This window comes from Lagenorhynchus albirostris, chromosome 19 (genome assembly GCF_949774975.1).
Source record: "Lagenorhynchus albirostris chromosome 19, mLagAlb1.1, whole genome shotgun sequence".
Classification (NCBI taxonomy): Eukaryota; Metazoa; Chordata; class Mammalia; order Artiodactyla; family Delphinidae; genus Lagenorhynchus; species Lagenorhynchus albirostris.
Window position 1 is genome coordinate 14,095,496 of NC_083113.1, and position 17,692 is coordinate 14,113,187.

General features: G+C 48.4%; 2 protein-coding genes across 7 annotated transcripts in view; one reads left to right on the top strand and one right to left on the bottom strand.

The window, feature by feature from the left end:
- SAMD4B (sterile alpha motif domain containing 4B) overlaps positions 1-5,771 on the bottom strand; it is a 37,313-nt gene extending 31,542 nt beyond the window's left edge. For 3 of the 6 annotated variants that reach the window (XM_060131062.1, XM_060131065.1, XM_060131066.1), the window contains exon 1: positions 5,651-5,734. The gene's annotated coding sequence lies outside the window, so the exon portion shown is untranslated. Of the gene's footprint in view, positions 1-683; positions 700-5,650 lie in introns of those variants that run through there. The other 3 variants (XM_060131068.1, XM_060131067.1, XM_060131064.1) reach the window with 3 other exon arrangements.
- A 6,629-nt stretch (positions 5,772-12,400) lies between these two features.
- GMFG (glia maturation factor gamma) lies at positions 12,401-17,226 on the top strand. Its single transcript, XM_060130595.1, has 7 exons — positions 12,401-12,483; positions 12,868-12,964; positions 13,062-13,111; positions 13,564-13,613; positions 16,255-16,337; positions 16,817-16,890; positions 17,064-17,226. The coding sequence occupies exons 1-7, from the start codon at positions 12,481-12,483 to the stop codon at positions 17,133-17,135; spliced, it is 429 nt and encodes a 142-aa protein (XP_059986578.1). The 5' UTR covers positions 12,401-12,480; the 3' UTR covers positions 17,136-17,226.
- The last annotated feature ends 466 nt before the right edge of the window (positions 17,227-17,692 follow it).

Below are 17,692 nucleotides of genomic sequence, written 5' to 3' on the forward strand. Positions count from 1 at the left end.
ACTGTCACCTCCTCAGAGGCCAATTCTGACCATCCTGTGTACAGTGGCCAACCTCCCACCCCCTTCACACTGTTTTAATTCCTTCATAGCACATATCACTATCTGATTTCTTTTGTTTATATATCTTCCCTCCATCAGAATATAAGACCCAAGAGCTCTAAGACCTTGACTGTTTCATTCACTGCTGTATCTCCAGTACCTAGAAAAGTGCTTTCATAAATTGTTTAATTGCTGGAGACGTTTGAGATGTGCACACTCCACACTGCTGTTCTGTTACTTGCCCTCGACCAGACTCTATTCCACAAATTTACCCTAAAACAAACAAAACAAAACTCTACGCACAGTAATCTACTTAACCTTCTTCTAAAGTTCTGAGTCCTAGAAACCCAAAGCTGAGGTAAGGAACTGAACATGAGTACTCCTGGATTCCACTACCCCAAGGATATAACCAAACCAGGCCAGTCATCTCATTCCTGTTTCTCCCAGTGAGATCCCAAAGGAAGGTCTGGTGGGGTGAGACCAGCCATAAACTCTCTGGATCCAAACGACCATAGAGAAGAGAATGATTGGGGCTGGGGAACAGTGAAGAGGGGGACTACCATCAACCCTCAGAAAGGTCATGGGATGGAATCACAGTCCTGTCTGGTTTAGCAAGCAAGAGAGTCTCTAAGAGCGCCGCTCACCTAAACATGTCTCAAAGGATCTTCTGTCACCATTTCACACTTATTCAGAGAGGAAACTGTTTTCAAACTGGGGCTCTCAGGAAAGAGTTCTCTTTCCAGTGAGACTGCTAAGAAGGTGGGGTTTAAGCCTACAGTTGCTGAGGGTCATCTTTGTCGTCACAAAGCAGAAACCAGTTGAGGATGAAGCTAAGTCAGTGGAGAAATGGGGAGAGATTACTAGGAAGACTGAACTCCTGGATGCAGGTAGGTCTGGAGCCATCCTAGTTCTGGACTTTTCAGTAACATGAGCCAATTAATTCTCTTTATTTTTATTAAACCAGTTTGAGCTAACATACTGTCACCTATATCTTAGAGTCTTGGTTGATATGAACTTTTTTTTTTTTTTGCTAAAACTGAGCACTTATATACAAGGCATTGTTCTAAATACTTTATACATATTAAGTTATTTAATCCTTATAATAGTTCTATGAAGTAAGATACCATTATTACCTTCATTTTTCAACTCTGGAAACTAAGGACCAGAGAAGTTCAATAACTTGTCCTAGGTCACAAAACAGGGGGTAAGCAATGATGTGGGATGCAAATCCTGTCTGGCCCCAGAGTCTGCATACTTGATCACTATACTACAATGCCCCATTGCACCCAACCCTATCTGAACAGAAAATCCAACTCTCTGACCCCAGACACTATCATCCCGGGACGGACAGAGCCCAGAGACCTTCTATTTGTGCCACCTGTCCTCAATTTCATCCTTTGTAAAATAAGGATAATCACAGTTTACCTACCTCATAGAGTTCCTGTGAATATGAGATAAGACAATACATGTGAAGCACTTAAACAGTGACTGGCAGATAATAATTACTCAATAAACAGTGGTCATTAACATTATTACTCTGTGGGTCACTAAAGTGCATCTGGCAAATACAATGCAGATGGAAGAGATCTGTTTTCTTTCACCTCTGTCCTTTAGGTGAAGAGAAGAGATGCCATGGGTTAGAGATGAGTCTTTCTTGTCTTTAACCCACTGCATAAGCTGCATCCTCTGCCTGGAAAGCCACTCATCCTTGTCCCAACTCTTGTGGAACAGCACCCAGAACAAGTACCACTTCTTCTATGAAGTCTCTCCAGATAGAGGGTGCCTTCTCTCACTGCCAAATTTCCACAGTATATAATTTGTACCTCACGTTCTGTCCCGTGTACCTGCCCAACCTCTCTACTGTACTGTGAGCTCCCTGAAGGCCAGCCCCAGTATTTACCTCGTGATCTGTTTATTCTTCTCAAACTTAGAGAGAAACAAAAACCCTTGGAGAAAGTTGAGAGCCCTGTGGAGGCCCCAAACCTACAAAGGCTGAGGAGGGCTGAGAAGCCAACTAGGATGGGGTGAGGCAGATCCCCAGGAATAGGACGTGGGGTAGCTAAGAATCAGGAAACAGCACAAAGAAAAGTTCCAGATGAGAGAGGGTGGGGAAGGCAGCCTCTCCTAGGAGGAGTGGCAAAAGGAGCTGGGTAGAGAGAATAAAAGAGGTGAGAGGAGGGGGGGGGGATAAGATGTGTTGAACCTGGATGGGGAGTGAGAGTAAGGAACTCAGAGATTTCTGACCAAATGCAGGAAGAGCTGCCCATGAGCCAATGATTCCTCATAACTTACAGAGGGAAGGATCCCAGCTTGTGGGATTCAGAAAAGAACAAGTTACATCCTGGTACTTTCCAAACTCCCAGGTCAGTGAGGGTGAGTGGACAAGTACATGAAAAACTACAAGGAAGAAGATGAGCGGTGCTCTAAGAAGTACAGTGGAAGGCTCTGGGCAGTAAGACACAGAGAATGAAAAGACTGGAAGGTGCCTTAAGGCAAGGGTGCCTATGTGGAGAATAGATGAGGATTAGATAAGGATAAGAGATGGACACGTGTGTTCAAGAAGGGAGCAACTTGAAGCAGAAGCACAGAAAGGGGATGGTATGGAGGGGTGGAGGGGAAGCCAGAAGGAGAAAATGCTGAGGAAGATCTGAAAGGGAACCATTCAAAGACGGAATATGAAGTAATTGCTCAGAGGGTGGGGTAACCTTGTGGAGAAACCAGAAACCTTTCAAAGAGGGTAAGGAATCTTCTGGAGGGTAGGTACTTCACAAAGGGGACTCCCAGGAAAATGGGGGTGGGCAGTAGGGCACAGAGGCATATGCTGAGATATCTTTCAGGGGGGCTTTCTGTGGGGAAAGGGAAATCCTCTTAGAGAGCAGCGGTTCTCAAACTTGAGCATGCATCAGAATCACCAGGAAGGTTCCTAAAAACAGCTGGGCCCTACTCCTAGGTTTTCTGATTCAGCAGGTCTGGGTTGGGACCTAAGAATTTGCATTTCTAACAAGTTCTCAGGTGATGCTGATGTTGCTGGTCCAGGGACAACACTTTGAGAACCACTACTACAGGGGGAGGGATTCTTTTGTGAGGAGGCCCTCAAAGTGGAAAAAGGAAGGAGAAGGCTTCAGAGAGGAAAATCAGGGGAGTCTTCAAGGAGAGTCTAAGGAGGGTGGGAATTCCCTGGCGGTTCAGTGGTTAGGACTCCATGCTCTCAATGCTGAGGGCCTGGGTTCAATCCCTGGTCAGGGAACTAAAATCCCACAAGCCTTGCAGCGCAGCCAAAAAAATAAAAACCTTAAAAAAAAAAAAGAGTCTAAGGAAGGTGTTAAGGGTCTCTCCATCTCTCTGAAGGGAAGATCTAAAGGGAGGAGGGGTCTATGAAGATAGAACCTAAGAAAAATGGTCTGAGAGAAAGATCTCTGAGAGTTGGGATTTCAAGAGGTGAGGGTATCTCTTGAGGATCTGTTTAATAAAAGGGGACATAGAGACTCTTGAGAGGAGGAGTCTGCAGGATGCTGGGGGCCTATGGTGGGATAATGGGGGAAGGAGGCTCAGATCTGAGAAGGATCTCTAAGTTGATTGCAGAAGAAAGAATGGAGGAGATGAGAGGGTGTAAATGGGGGTTCTAAAAGGGGTATATCTGATAGGGCCCTGAATAAGGTTTCTTGGGGATGTCAGAGGGAGAACCTGAGAGAGAGTGTTCTGAGGAAGTCTTACAAAGTGCTGGAGTTGCTGATGCACAGCAATTTTGGAGAAAATTCTCTAAAGGGAGTCTGTGGAGGTGTGGTCTTCTGTGAGAGATCTTAGATTTACTGAAGCAGGATGACAGAGGCCTTTTTAGGAACAGCTCTCAAAGAGCTCAGATGAGAAACTCTGAGTAAAGGTCTCAATAGGATATACGGGGAAGGTGGGTCTTGGGGTGGGGGAATATGGGAACATCAGAGTAGAGGGTTTTTCAAAAAACAATTCTGGGACTTTCTAAGAAAAGGAGCCGGTTGGTGCTGGGGGTCTTCTACAGGTGGTTCTAGAGGATTTGAGGGAAGCTGTGAGGGTGAGTTCAGGGAGGGAACTATCTAGGAAAAGTCTCTTAGTAAGGCAGGAGGTCTCTAAGTGCTGATTCAAGGGTCTCTGTGCTGGAAGGGTCTCTGGGAAGGATTTCAAGGGCATATCTCAGAGGGCTCAAGGAGGTGGCTGGGGTCTCTGTGAAGACAGGAGGAGGTCTTGAAAAGCTGCATCTCAGAGGGGTCGTGAAGAGAGGGTCTTAGGGTTTACAGGGCTTGTGAGGAGGAAAGTTCATCTGAAAGTAGGTCTAGAAGGAGAGATTTTGAAAGGGGGATTCGAAGAGCGATTCTAGAAAATATCAGAGAGAAACTATGAGGAAACATTTTGGAATCCTGAGGAAGCAATTTCTGTAACATTTTGTGTGGGTTACTAGGAGATCTGGGATACATAAAAAGGGTTTTGGAAGAGACTTGTGGAATGTGGAAGAAGAGTTCTCCAGAGATTTCAGGGAATCTCTGGAGAAGATTTCTGGGATAAGTGAGGAGGGTCTCAGGGGAAGTTTTCTGGGGTATCTGAGGGTGATCTCTAGGGCATTTCAGGGTGGTGAGATTTGAGAAGCATGAGGAGGTCTTTGAGAGAGATTTTTGGGACCTGTGGGAGAGGCCAAAGGGATGACTTTTGGGATATGTCAAGGGGGAGTGTATATGGGAGATGGATTGGTGGCGGTGGGGGGGGCGCTCCAAGTGAGTTTTGAGGATCCGAGGCCATTTCAGAGAGTCTCTGAGGAAGATTTTCAGGGGACATCAGGGGCATTCTGGAGGATTCCAAGGGGAGGGGCTCTGAGATTTGGGGGCTATGAGTGGAAAATCTCCAAGGCGATTTCTGGTATGGGGGTAGGCGGGAGGGAAAATTCTTGGGATGTGTGAGAAGGAAGTCTGGGGGAGACTGTTGGGATGTGCGAAGCAGGTCGCTGGGGGAGATTTCTGGAATGTACAGGGTCTGGAGGGGATTTCGGGGAATCTCTGATCTGAAGGAGATTTTTAGGGCTTACGAGGGAGGTTCCTGGAGAAGATATCTGACACATATCGTTGGAATATGAGGAGTGGCCCCGTGGAAATATTTTTGGACGGAGGAGGTTCGGGGATCTGGGACCAGACGGGGGTTCTCTGAGGAACATATTTGAGGCGTAGGACGGGGTCTGGAGCAGACGTGGAAATATCAGGGGTGGCCTCTCGGGAAGCCTTTCGCACGGCGGAAAGGTACAGAGGGCTTCGGGCGGATTCGGGGGGTCTGTGGGCGTGCCCTCCAGGGAGGTGTCCGAGGTACACCTGGGGGGGGGTCACGAGATAGGCTGCTGCCAGGCCCCCCGGCCACCCCGAGGGACAAGAATTTCGGAGAGAAGCTCGAGAAGCGGCCTGTGAGGGCGACTCGGGGGATGGGTGTGGGAGATCCTCTCGAGGGTCGGGACCCCGGAGGCCCGCGCTCCGCGCCCGCCGCCTCCCAGGGTCCCTGAGGGGGCGGGGCCGCCCGCGGCCTGGGGCGCCCTGAGGTGAGCCCCGCGCGCTCCGACCCGCCGCCGCCCCGCGTCCGCCCGACCCTGCCCACCACTCACCGCCTCGGCCTCCGCCGCCGCCGCCGCCGCCGCCCGGGCCTCCTCAGGCCTCCGCCACTGCCGTCGCCCCCTCTCCGGCCCGCGAGCTCCCCTCCCTCCTCCCTCACCGACCACCGCCGCCGCCACCGCCGCCGTCGCGCTGCGTCACCGCGCCGTGCGTCACCGCCCCTGGCCCCGCCCCGACGGGACTGCCGCGCGCCGGCATTAGCTGACGCCGAGGAGAGGAACGGTACGCCCGCCAACGGGCTGCGAGGGCAGCCCGAAGGGCGGGAGGTGTGCGCGGAGAAAGGCGGGGTCTCAGCGGAGAAGCGGGCCGCGGGGGTTGAACGAGGCCCACGAGGCCCGCCCCCCGCTAAGTGGGATTGGCCTGCTGCGCGGCTGACGGGCAGTCAGTCCGGCGGGCGGGGCAGGGGCGGGGCGCGCGCGGCGTTGCCACGGGCAACGGGCCCTGCGGAGCCCGGAGGAGCCTGGGATTGGGCCTCCCGGCCTGCAGGGGACAGTCTCGCGCGCGTCTACCTCAGCGGCCTCGAGCTAAGTCACAATTCCTGATTCTGGCGTTCAAGGCCCGGCTGTGCGCCCCGCCTGCACGCTCCGCTCTAGGCCTGGGCCCCGCCACCACCTGACTGTCTAGGTTGCGAGTAACCGCTCCGGCTGCTGGAGTCTCAGCTTTCCCACCGCAACCGTCTGTGAACCTGTTGCTTCTTCTCTCAGATAGGAATTGAAAGAGAGGAAGCATTTAAAAGTGCCGGGCAGGGCTACCCTGGTGGCGCAGTGGTTAAGAATCCGCCTGCCAATGCAGGGGGCAATGGTTCGAGCCCTGGTCCGGGAGCAGCTAAGCCCGTGTGCCACAACTACTGAGCCTGCGCTCTAGAGCCCACGTGCCACAACTACTGAGCCAGCGTACTACAACTACTGAAGCCCCCACACCTAGAACCTGTGCTGCACAACAAGAGAAGCCACCGCAGTGAGAAGCCCGCGCCCTGCAACGGAAGACCCAATGCAGGCAAAAATAAATAAATAAAATTTAAAAAAATTGTTGATAAATTGGTGGGCGCAAAGCCTTCAATAAGTGGGAGTTGTTGCTCTGACTGTTGTAACCTATTCATTCCGCACACTGTCCTGGATCAGCGTGAACTAATCAGAGCGGGGCGCTCACTCAGAAGGCTGTCAGGTGACAGAGGCGTGGTTGTTAGAGGAACCCAAAGAAAGGCAGTCGGAGTGGAACATAGAGTTCACCGCGGCCAAAAGTTTGGCCACTTGAGAGAGTTTGGATTTGTCCCGAGGACGCTGAGGAGCCATGGAAGGGCTTCAAGCCAAGGAGAGTCAGTGGGGGTTTGCAAAGATGTCTCTGGCTTTTATATGGAAGATGGATTGGAGGAAATAGAACTGGAGCTGAGAGTCCAGGGAGGCAGCTGGGGTAGGAGAGGGGCGTTTGCACCAGGGTGGGACTGTGGGGAGGGGAGGAGGAGTGGGTGGCAGGGCTGGATGCCCAGGAGGCCCGGGGAACCTGCTCTGGGACTGGGTGGCCGCAGAGGGGTAGGGAGGGAGAAGTTCAAGATGAGGCCCTCTGGCTAGAAGGTTGGGGGGATTGGGGGCTTCCCTGAGAAGGAGACCCAGAGGAGAAGCAGGTTAGGAAGATGCTGAGCCCAGTGTGTGCCACCCAGCATGAGGATTTAGGCGGCTCCACACCCCTGGGGCTGGGGCTTAAGAGAAAAATTGGGGCTGGAAACCAAGATCTGAGGGTGATCAAAGATGGTAATTGAAGCTGTGGGAGTTAGTGACCTAGTGTGCGGTGGGTATGAAGGATGAATGGAGACAAGGACTGGACAGAACCTTGAGAAGAGGAGACGTATAAGGTTTGAGCAAAGGAATTGACACTCTCAACAAAGATTGAGAAGGAACAGCCAGAGAGAGAGAGGAGGAAGAAAACCAGGAAAACATGGCATCTCAGACGCTGTGAGGAAAGGCCATTTTATTAAAAAAATTTTTTAATTAAAAAAATTTTATTTATTTTTGGCTGCGTTGGGTCTTTGTTTCTGGTAGCGGGCTTTCTCTAGTTGTGGCGAGCGCGGGCTACTCTTCGTTGTAGGGCGCGGGCTTCTTATTGCAGTGGCTTCTCTTGTGGAGCACGGGCTCTAGGTGCGCAGGCTTCAGTAGTCGTGGCACAAGGGCTCAGTAGTTGTGGCTTGCGGGCTCTAGAGCGCAGGCTCAGTAGTTGTGGCACACGGGCTTAGTTGCTCCGCAGCATGTGGGGATCTTCCCGGACCAGGGTTCGAACCCGTGTCCCCTGCGTTGGCAGGTGGATTCTTAACCACGGCGCCACCAGGGAAGCCTGGAAAGGCCATTTTAAAACAGAGTGGGGGGGGGATATCACAAACCCTAAGCATTACCCCCTCCATTTAAGCAACCACTTTCACACCATATAAAATGGTTGTGCTCTAAGGGTGCTGGTTCATTTATTCATTCAGTAAGACTTCTTGAGTACCTAAAATGTGCCAGGCACTACCCGAAGTGCTAAAAATTCAGCAATGAACGAGGCAGACAAAAATCCCTCTCTTCATGAGGCTTACCTTCTAGTTGGGGGGGACAGAAACAAATAAATACAATGTAACTTGGTAATAAGTTCTATGGAGAAAACTTATAAGGGGATTGAGAGATGGGGCTGGCACTGTTTTAGATGGGGAAAAGCACCTTTGATCAGGTGACATTTGAACAGAAATCTGAAGGAGTGAAGGAGTGAACCATGAAGGAAGGAGGGTTCCAGAAAGAGGAGCCAGCAAGTGCAAAAGCCCGGTGACAGGATCATTCACAGAACCAGAAAGGGGCTAGTGTGGGTGGAGAGGAGTGAGCAAAGAGGAGAGTATTGAAAGACAAGGTCCAAGAAGTAATGGAGGAGGGGTCGTGGCAGATGATTTAGAGTTTTTAAGGCCACTATAAGGACTTTTGCTTTCACCCAAATAATAGTGGAGCCATGAGAGGGTTTTTGAGAGGGCAGGCATGTCATCTGGCTTGGTTTTCTTTTTTGGCCACGCCGTGCAGCATGCGGGATCTTAGTTCCCCTGACTAGGGATCGAACCTGTGACCCCGCAGTGGAAGCACAGAGTCCTAACCACTGGACAGCCAGGGAGTTCCTGGCTTGGGTTGTTTTAGGATGTCTCTGACGGTCCTATGAAGAACAGAGTGTTGAGAGGCGGGCAGGAGCAGAGAAACAGTGAGGAGGCTGCTCTGAGATTTCAGGCAGAAGAATATGGGCTGTGGAGGGGAGCAGTGGACCAGTTCTGGTTATATTTTGAAGTTCAGAGCTGACAATTTCTGAGGTACGTTGTCAGAGGAAACAGACGGGTCAAGGATGACTCTTAAGACATGCAGATGGATATGTCACACTGGCATTTGGATATAAGAGCCTAGAGTTCAGGGAGAGGCCCAGCTGGAGAAATAATTAAGGTATGCCCTTTGAAAACCAAGAAGCTGTTGCTATCAGGAAGACAGGAAGATGGATGGAAAAGAGAAGGGGACCAAGGACTGACCCCTGGGACACCTGACTGTTAAAAGGAGGCTGACATATGATCCTGCAATCGCACTTCTAAGCACATATCTAGAGAAAACTGTAATTCGAGAAGATACATGCACTGCGATGTTCCTTGCAGCACTATTTACAATAGCCAAGACATGGAAACAACCTAAATGTCCATCGACAAATGAATGGATGGACCTAGAGATTATCATACTAAGTCAGAAAGAGTAAGACAAATACCATATGTTATCACTTATATGAGCAATCTAAAATGTGACACAAATGAACTTATCTACGAAGCAGAAACAGACTCGCAGACATAGAGAACACACTTGTGGTTGGAGGGGTGTGGGAGAGGGATGGATTGGGAGTTTGGGGGTAGCAGATGCAAACTATTATACATAGAATGGATAAACAACAAGTTCCTACTGTATAGTGCAGGGAACTATATTCAATATCCTGTGATAAACCAAAATGGAAAAGAATATGTAAAAAAAGTATGTACGTGTATAACGGAATCACTTTGCTGTACAGCAGAAATTAACACAACATCGTAAATCAACTATACTTCAATAAAATTAAAAAAAAAAAAAAAAGAAGGTCTGGGGCTTCCCTGGTGGCGCAGTGGTTGAGAGTCTGCCTGCCGATGCAGGGGACACGGGTTCGTGCCCCGGTCCGGGAAGATCCCACATGCCGCGGAGTGGCTGGGCCCGTGAGCCATGGCCACTGAGCCTGCGCGTCCGGAGCCTGTGCTCCGCAGCGGGAGAGGTCACAGCAGTGAGAGGCCCGCGTACCGCAAAAAAAAAAAAAAAGAAGGTCTGAGCAGGCACAGCCAGAAGAGCCAGAGGAAAACCAGGCCAGGGTGGTGTCCTGGAAGCCAAGTGAAGAAAGTGTTTTGGGCATGGGGAGTGATGGATGGTGTCAGATGTGGCTGACAGGGCACAGCAGATGAAGACTGAGAATTGACCATTAGGTCCAGCACCACAGATGTCCTTGGTGGCCCCGACAAGTGTATGTCATTGGAGAGAGACAGGAGTGAGTCTGCTGGGAGAGAGTTGAAGAGTGAAATGGGAGGAGAAATTGGAGGCAGTGAGTGTGGACAGTTCTTTCAAGAAGTTTTGCTGAAAAGGGAAGGAAATGAATGGGCAGTGGCTCGACGGGAGACAGGGTTTTTAGTTTTTAAGATGGAAGACATAACACGGCGTGTACGCTGAGGGAAAGATCCAGTAGAGGTGAAGACATTGATGATGCAGGGAGGAGAGCAGCTGCAGCAATGCCCTTGAGGAGGTGAGAGAGGGTGGGATCTGCCCACTGCTATGGAGGGAAGTCAGTACAGTGGGCCAGACATCGTGGGGCTGGATCCTTTAACAATTCTCTATTGTTTGCTTATATTTTCTCATGGAAATGCACAGGTTTCTGATCAATCACTTCCCTTTTGTTTCTCCTTTATATGACAATTAGGACATTATATTGATTTGGGGGAGAACTTATGTGTATAACTATGTTGCGTTATCTAGGAATTTCATTTCAGGATGGGAACTTGGGGGGGGCAATACAAAATGCTCTTAATAAAAAAGGAGGTATTGGTCTGATAGGATGGAACACCATTGTTGTAGCGCCATCATAAGGCCCATGAGGTTGAATAATTGCAGGAAAAAATTCATCATTACTTGGGTGCTGTGGAGTCTTCTCTCTATTCTCCATTTCCCCATCAACCTAATAAGTGGCAGTTTGACCAGCAAACATCTCTAAGTTCCCCCTTTCAGCTCTGGAATTAAAATATTCCAGATTGGGTGGGTGGGAATCCAGGAAGGCTTCCTGGAGGAGGAGCTAAAGAGCTCATTATTCCATTATCAAAAAATCTACAAATAATAAATGCTAGAGAGGGTGTGGAGAAAAGGGAACCCTCCTACACTGTTGGTGGGAATGTAAATTGGTACAACCATTATGGAGAACAGTATGGAGGTTCCTTAAAAAACTAAATATAGAACTACCATATGATCCAGCAATCCCTGCGCATATATCCGAAGAAAAACATAATTCAAAAAGATACATGCACCCCAGGGACTTCCCTGGTGGTGCAGTGGTTAAGAATTCGCTTGCCAATGCAAGGGACACAGGTTTGAGCCCTGGTCTGGGAAGATCCCACATGCCACAGAGCAACTAAGACTGTGCCACAACTACTGAGCCCACGTGCCACAACTACTGAAGCCCACGTGCCTAGAGCCTGTGCTCTGCAACAAGAGAAGCCACCGCAGTGAGAAGCCCACGCACTGCAACGAAGAGTAACCCCCACTCGCTGCAACTAGAGAAAGCCCGTGCACAGCAATGAAGACCCAACGCAGCCTAAAATAAATAAATTTATTTTTTAAAAAAAGATACATGCACCCCAATGTTCATTGCAGCACTATTTACAATAGCCAAGTCATTGAAGCAACCTCATGTCCATTGACAGACAAGTGGGTAAAGAAGATGTGGTACATACATACAATGGAATATTAATCAGCCATAAAAAAGAACAAAATAATGTCATTTGCAGCAGCATGGATGGACCTACAGATTGTCATACTGAGTGAAGTAAGTCAGACAGAGAAAGACAAATATATGTCACTTATACGTGGAATCTAAAAACAATGGTACAAATGACCTTATTTACAAAACAGAAATAGAGTCACAGATGTAGAAAACAAACTTAGGGTTACCAGTGAGCAAAAGGAGGGGAAGGGATAAACTGGGAAATTGGGATTGACATATATACACTACTATACATAAAATAGATAAGTAATAAGGATCTACTGTAAAGCACAGGGAACTCTATTCAATACTCTGTAATGACCTATACGGGAAAAGAATCTAAAAAAGAGTGGATATATGTATATGTATATGTTTGCTATACACCTGAAACTAACACAACATTGTAAATCAACTATACTCCAATAAAAATTAAAAAAATAATAAAGCTCATCTTTACCTACTGTGTATTGAGTGTGTCCACCATGCTGGGAGATATGTGAAACTATTTTATCCTCATAACAATCCTGAATCAGAGGCGTGAAGTTACTTAGCTAGGGCCACACAGTAAGGCAGCATTCGAACCTGGTCTGGGTGACTGCAAAGCCTGGGAGGTCCCAGCAGATGAGGGGAAGGAAAGAGGGGGAGGAGTCATCTGTGACAGTTGTCCCAGAATGGGCATAAACAGGATGTGGTGTTAGATGAAACCTTTCCCCTACCCCACACCCTGCCCCCTGTAGCCCTGGTCCCCACCCCTAGAGGACAGCGGAACCCAGAAAAGAAGAGGCCTGTGGACAGAAAAGTCATGGTTGGGGCCAGGGTCGTATGGAAAGGGCTAGGGGCTGGAGTGGGGCTGGGGCTAGGAGGACACCAGGGTGAAGGGCAGGCTGTGGAAGGGAGGTCAAGGCTGGGGGAAAAGAGACTGTGGTTCCGGGTTTAGCCCAGGCAAGCAGATCCCTGGGCCACCCCGGGCGTTGCCCAAGGGCACCTGCTGAGAGGGCTCGAGTCCAGCCTCTGCTCTGCAAAGGGGCAGCATCTGCCCTGAGGGAAAGGAGCCTTTTCCTAATGTTCACAAAGGCAATCTATGGGCTATTGGGTCTTCCTCTTCATTAGTAGATGGAGAAACTGAGGTTTGGGGAAGGGGGTAGGGCTGAGGCCAGGCGACTCAGCTCTTGCTGGGCTCCTCTGACAGTCTGACTCCCTGGTGGTGTGCGAGGTGGACCCAGAGCTAAAGGAAAAGCTGAGGAAATTTCGCTTCCGAAAAGAGACGGACAATGCGGCCATAATAAGTGAGTGTCATCTTCCCTCCTGGAAGGATGGGGTATGGGGACAAGCGTGGGGGCAGATGGGAGGGGCCTCTAACCCCCATGTGCCCTCCCTCCTCAGTGAAGGTGGACAAAGACCGGCAGATGGTGGTGCTGGAGGAAGAATTTCAGGTGAGGGGATCGGGGGATGGGACCTCCAAGAAGGGCAGGGTGGGACTGGGAGACCCAAGCGACTGTGACTGATGCTAAGAGCCTGGCATGGGGGGCCAGAAAGACCCGGAGGTCAAGTCCCAACTTAGCTGTGACCCTAGGCGAGAGACTTCACCCGTATGGGTCTCTCTTTCCTCACCTGTGAAATGGTGATAGCAGTCCCTACCTCTTAGGGTTGTCTGTGGATTCAATGATTTAATCCTTGTAGTGGGTTTAGAAGAAAAGTGTCTTAACATCTCTGGGCTTCAGTTTGCTCATCTGTAAAATGGGGATAACAATAAGACCAACCCCTCTGGGATTTGGGAGAGGTCAATGAGTTAATCCATGCATGTGTATTTCTTGGACTAGTGCCTTGGCACACAGTAAGTGTTCATTTAATGGCAGTCTTTTTTTTTCTCTCCCCTCATCCCCAGAATATTTCTCCAGAGGAACTAAAAATGGAGTTGCCAGAGAGACAGCCCAGGTATGCTGGGGGAAGGAAGGGATCGGTCAGGCCATGGGGAGAAGGGTGATGATAGGGATACAGACTGAGGGACTGTTTGGGTTCCAGTCCTATTCATGGGCTCGGGATCTATGTCTCTGAAGTCAAATGTTCCTGTCCTAGGACTTTTGGTTTGTTTACCAAAATGTTATTGCAGAATTTTACACTAATAGTCATATGTAATGTTAGAGTTTGCTTTTTGTTTTTTGTACAAACCATGTCAGGTTTTGGTCTCAACATTGCACTTGCTTCATTTAAAAAAAGAGTTAAAATTTCCTTATTTTTCAATACTTGGGCATACTTTGAGTAGCAAAGGGTTTATTTGACCTTTAATGATTGGGGAGAATCCTGTGTGAAGCCAGAGGAGCCTGGTGCTTTTGTGTGTGGAGGAGCTTTTCGACACTTCTGTGAAAACTGGTCTCTTTAGATTTTTCATCTCAACTGATTTTTGGGTGCCCTACAACTCTGAGCCTCAGAGTTGAGATCTCAGGCTCTAGATCTCAGCCAGGACCAGCATCCTGGGCGTCTGACAAATGCAGTCACACAGGGCCCCGTACCCAGAAGGGAGCCTTGAATGCAGGGCTTGATGCTCTACGACTGCCTGCTGTCTTGAAATTCTTTATAGTTATATCTTTGAATCTGTGTTTTGTGTGAAGTGTGATGGAACAATGGAGCATGCGCTGGGGGCTTGGAGCCTCCCTCAGCTCATATGTCCAGCCTGGATGGGTTCTCAGCTACCCATTCCCTGCATTGCCCAGCAATGGCTGCTGCCCTCTGTCCTAGGCAGGGGACCCGATTACAGGTTCAGGGAGTGTCAGGGTCAGGGTCGGTACTCACCCCCTGCATGACAAGTTCCAGGGTGTGCCTTTGAGCATTTCCATTCCCTCTGTGAGTGTCCCCATGCCCAAGAGAGCGTGATTTTAAATAGGAAATTTTAAAAGATCAATCTGGAGAGAGACTGCAGAAGAAAGGAAAAAAGCCTTTCTCCTGTGTTTATAACAAGGGGCCCTGCATTTTCATTTTGTGCTGGGCTTGGGAAATTATGTAGCTGGCTGTAGTCTCAGCCCCTGATTCTAGTTCTCTGTATAGTAAAACATAGTGGTTGAGCACTTATACTCTACCAGCCAACTTCCTGGGTTCAAATCTATCCATAGAAACTTGGGCAAGTGACTTCACCTCTCTGGGCCTCAATTTTTCCATCTGTAGTATGGGGATAATAATAGTACCTACATCATAGGGTTGTTGTGAATCAAATAAGCACTTATTTATTTATTTATTTTGGCCGCACCACTCGGCATGTGAGATCTTAGTTCCCTGACCAGGGATGGAACCTGCGCCCCTGCAGTGGAAGGGCAGAGTCTTAACCACTGGACCACCAGGGAAGTCCCTAAGCCATTTTTTCTTAAAAATTTTTTTTATTGAGATATATTTGACATATTATATTAGTTTCAGGTGTACAACATAATGATTTGATATTTGTATATACTGTATTACAAACTGTTCACCACCATAATCTAGTTAACATCTGTCATCATACATAGTTTAAAAAAATTTTTTTCTTACGATGAGGACTTTTAATATCTACTCTTTTAGCAACTTTCAAATATACAATACTGCACTGTTAACTATACTTACCATGTTGTACGTCATATCCCTAGGACTTATTTAAAATAAATAATGGGAAATAAAATAACTGGAAATTTGTACGTTTTGACTCCCTTCACCCATTTCGCCCACCCCCACCTTCGACAACCACTAATCTGTTCTCTGTATTTATGAACTTGGTGGCTTGTTTCTTTGTTTTTATTTTTTAAATTCCACATATAAGTGAGATCATAAGACATTTATCCTTCTCTGACTTATTTCACTTAGCGTAATGCCCTCAACATCCATCCATGTTGCATATGGCAAGATTTCGTTCTTTTTTATGGCTGAATAGTATTCCATTGTGTGTGTGTGTGTGTGTGTGTGTGTGTGTGTGTGTGTGTGTGTGTACTGCATCTTCTTTATCCATTCATCCATCAGTGGATACTTAGGTTTTTTCCACATCTTGGCTATTATAAATAATGCTGCAATAAATATGGGGGTGCATATATCTTTTCAAATTATTGTTTTCATTTTCTTTGATAAATACCCAGCAGTGGAATTGCTGGATCACATGGTAGTTCTATTTAGCATTTACTATTATTATTATTATTTTAATTATTAAAAAGACTTTTAATTTTGAAATTATTATAGATTCACAGAGAGTTGCAAATATAGTACCCCTTATCCAGTTTCCCCCAATGGTTACATCTTACCTAACTATAGTGCAGTATCAAAACTGGGAAACTGACATTTATACACTATATGTATAGTTCTATGTTATCTTTTTTTTTTATATGTTATCTTTTTTTAAAAAAATAATTTATTTATTTTAATACAGCAGTTTCTTATTAGTTATCCATTTTTATTATTATTTTTTAAATCATTTATTGTGTTTGAGGCCAGTACCCTGCGTCTCAGTTGTTAACCCTAGGTTCTCAGACTCAGTCAAGATTTCAAGGTTGTGGTCTCAGGTAATGGGCACTGGGCCTGGGCTCCAGGCCAAGTCCTGAGTTTGGATTCCCTCTTGCTGCTGTAGGTTCGTGGTCTACAGCTACAAGTACACGCACGCCGATGGCCGAGTGTCCTACCCCTTGTGTTTCATCTTCTCCAGCCCTGTGGGTGAGACACAGCTCTACTCATCCTGAGAAAGTGGTCTTAGATTCTGTGTGAGGGTGTGTAAGTGTGTGTGTTTGAGTGCAAGTGTGTGTGCATGCCTGTGACTGGTGATTGTGTGACTGTGTGCATGTTGTGTAGGTGCCTGTGTGAGAGTGTGGTGTGTGTGGTGTGAGTCCTGAGCGGGCATTGGGTGGAGGTGGAAACACAGAGTCCCCATCCTCCTTAGTCCTGAGGCGTATAAGCAAACTCACTTCTTCCTTTTACCTAGAAACCCCTGTCTGGCCCCAAACCATCTCCAGGGACCCTAAAATAACTTCAAGCCCCCAAACAAACCTGGGGACTCTGACTATAGCCTCCAGGGACCTCCTTAGAACAGTTCCTGGAACTCTTAGAAAACTCCAGGGTCTGCAGGACATTACTAGGGCCTTAGAGAACACTCTGGCATCCCCCAGTTATACTTCCTCCTTCTCTTTTCCACACAGGCTGCAAGCCTGAACAACAGATGATGTACGCAGGAAGCAAGAACAGGCTGGTGCAGACGGCAGAGCTCACAAAGGTCTGGGCCTGGGGCTGAGGCTCCCGAGTGTGAGAGGGAGAGTCTGGACTCCTGGTCTGTGCCATGAGGGGGCTGGGGATCTGGGTTCCTGGGTCTGAAGGAGGAGGGGGTCAGGGCCCTCACTCTTTTCGGTTCCTGAGTGGATTATAATACTGAGCCCTCTCTCTGCCCAGGTGTTTGAAATCCGCACCACTGATGACCTCACAGAGGCCTGGCTCCAGGAGAAGTTGTCTTTCTTTCGCTGACCTCTGGGCGGGGGACCTGAACTCAGGCCCCCTAGGACCTGAACATCTGAGACCTTAAAGAAATTAAAATACAAGAACTCAGAAACCCTCAGTTCTGGCTCAGTTTCTGTTCCTCACTGTGGGCTGTAGGTGGCAGTCCTGCAGTACCAGCCTTAGGCCGGTAGAGGGCAGGCAGATCCAGTGGACGCCTGCTGAGGCCTGGGAGTAGAGGAGGATTCAGTACCTGTTCCTCTGAAAGAAAGGGAGGGGCCTGCAGGATTTCCTAGGGAGAAATGAGGGAGGCCTGGTCTCCTAGAGGGATTGGGGGGATATCTGAATCTGTGGAGGGGCCACTCCCAAGGGGGACAAGGACACCTGCATCCCTGAGAGTAAAGAAGGCAGAGTGCCTGTCTCCCCACCTCTCACCTTCCCACCCTAGCAGGCATTAGCTGGAACCTATGCTAATTTTCTCAGTAAGCCCCCAGGCAGGAAGATTTTAAAGGCAGAAAAGTTGTTGAAGTTGCTATAAAAGTGAAATATAACAGCTTCAGGGGCTGGGGAGTTGCTGGGGGTGGGTG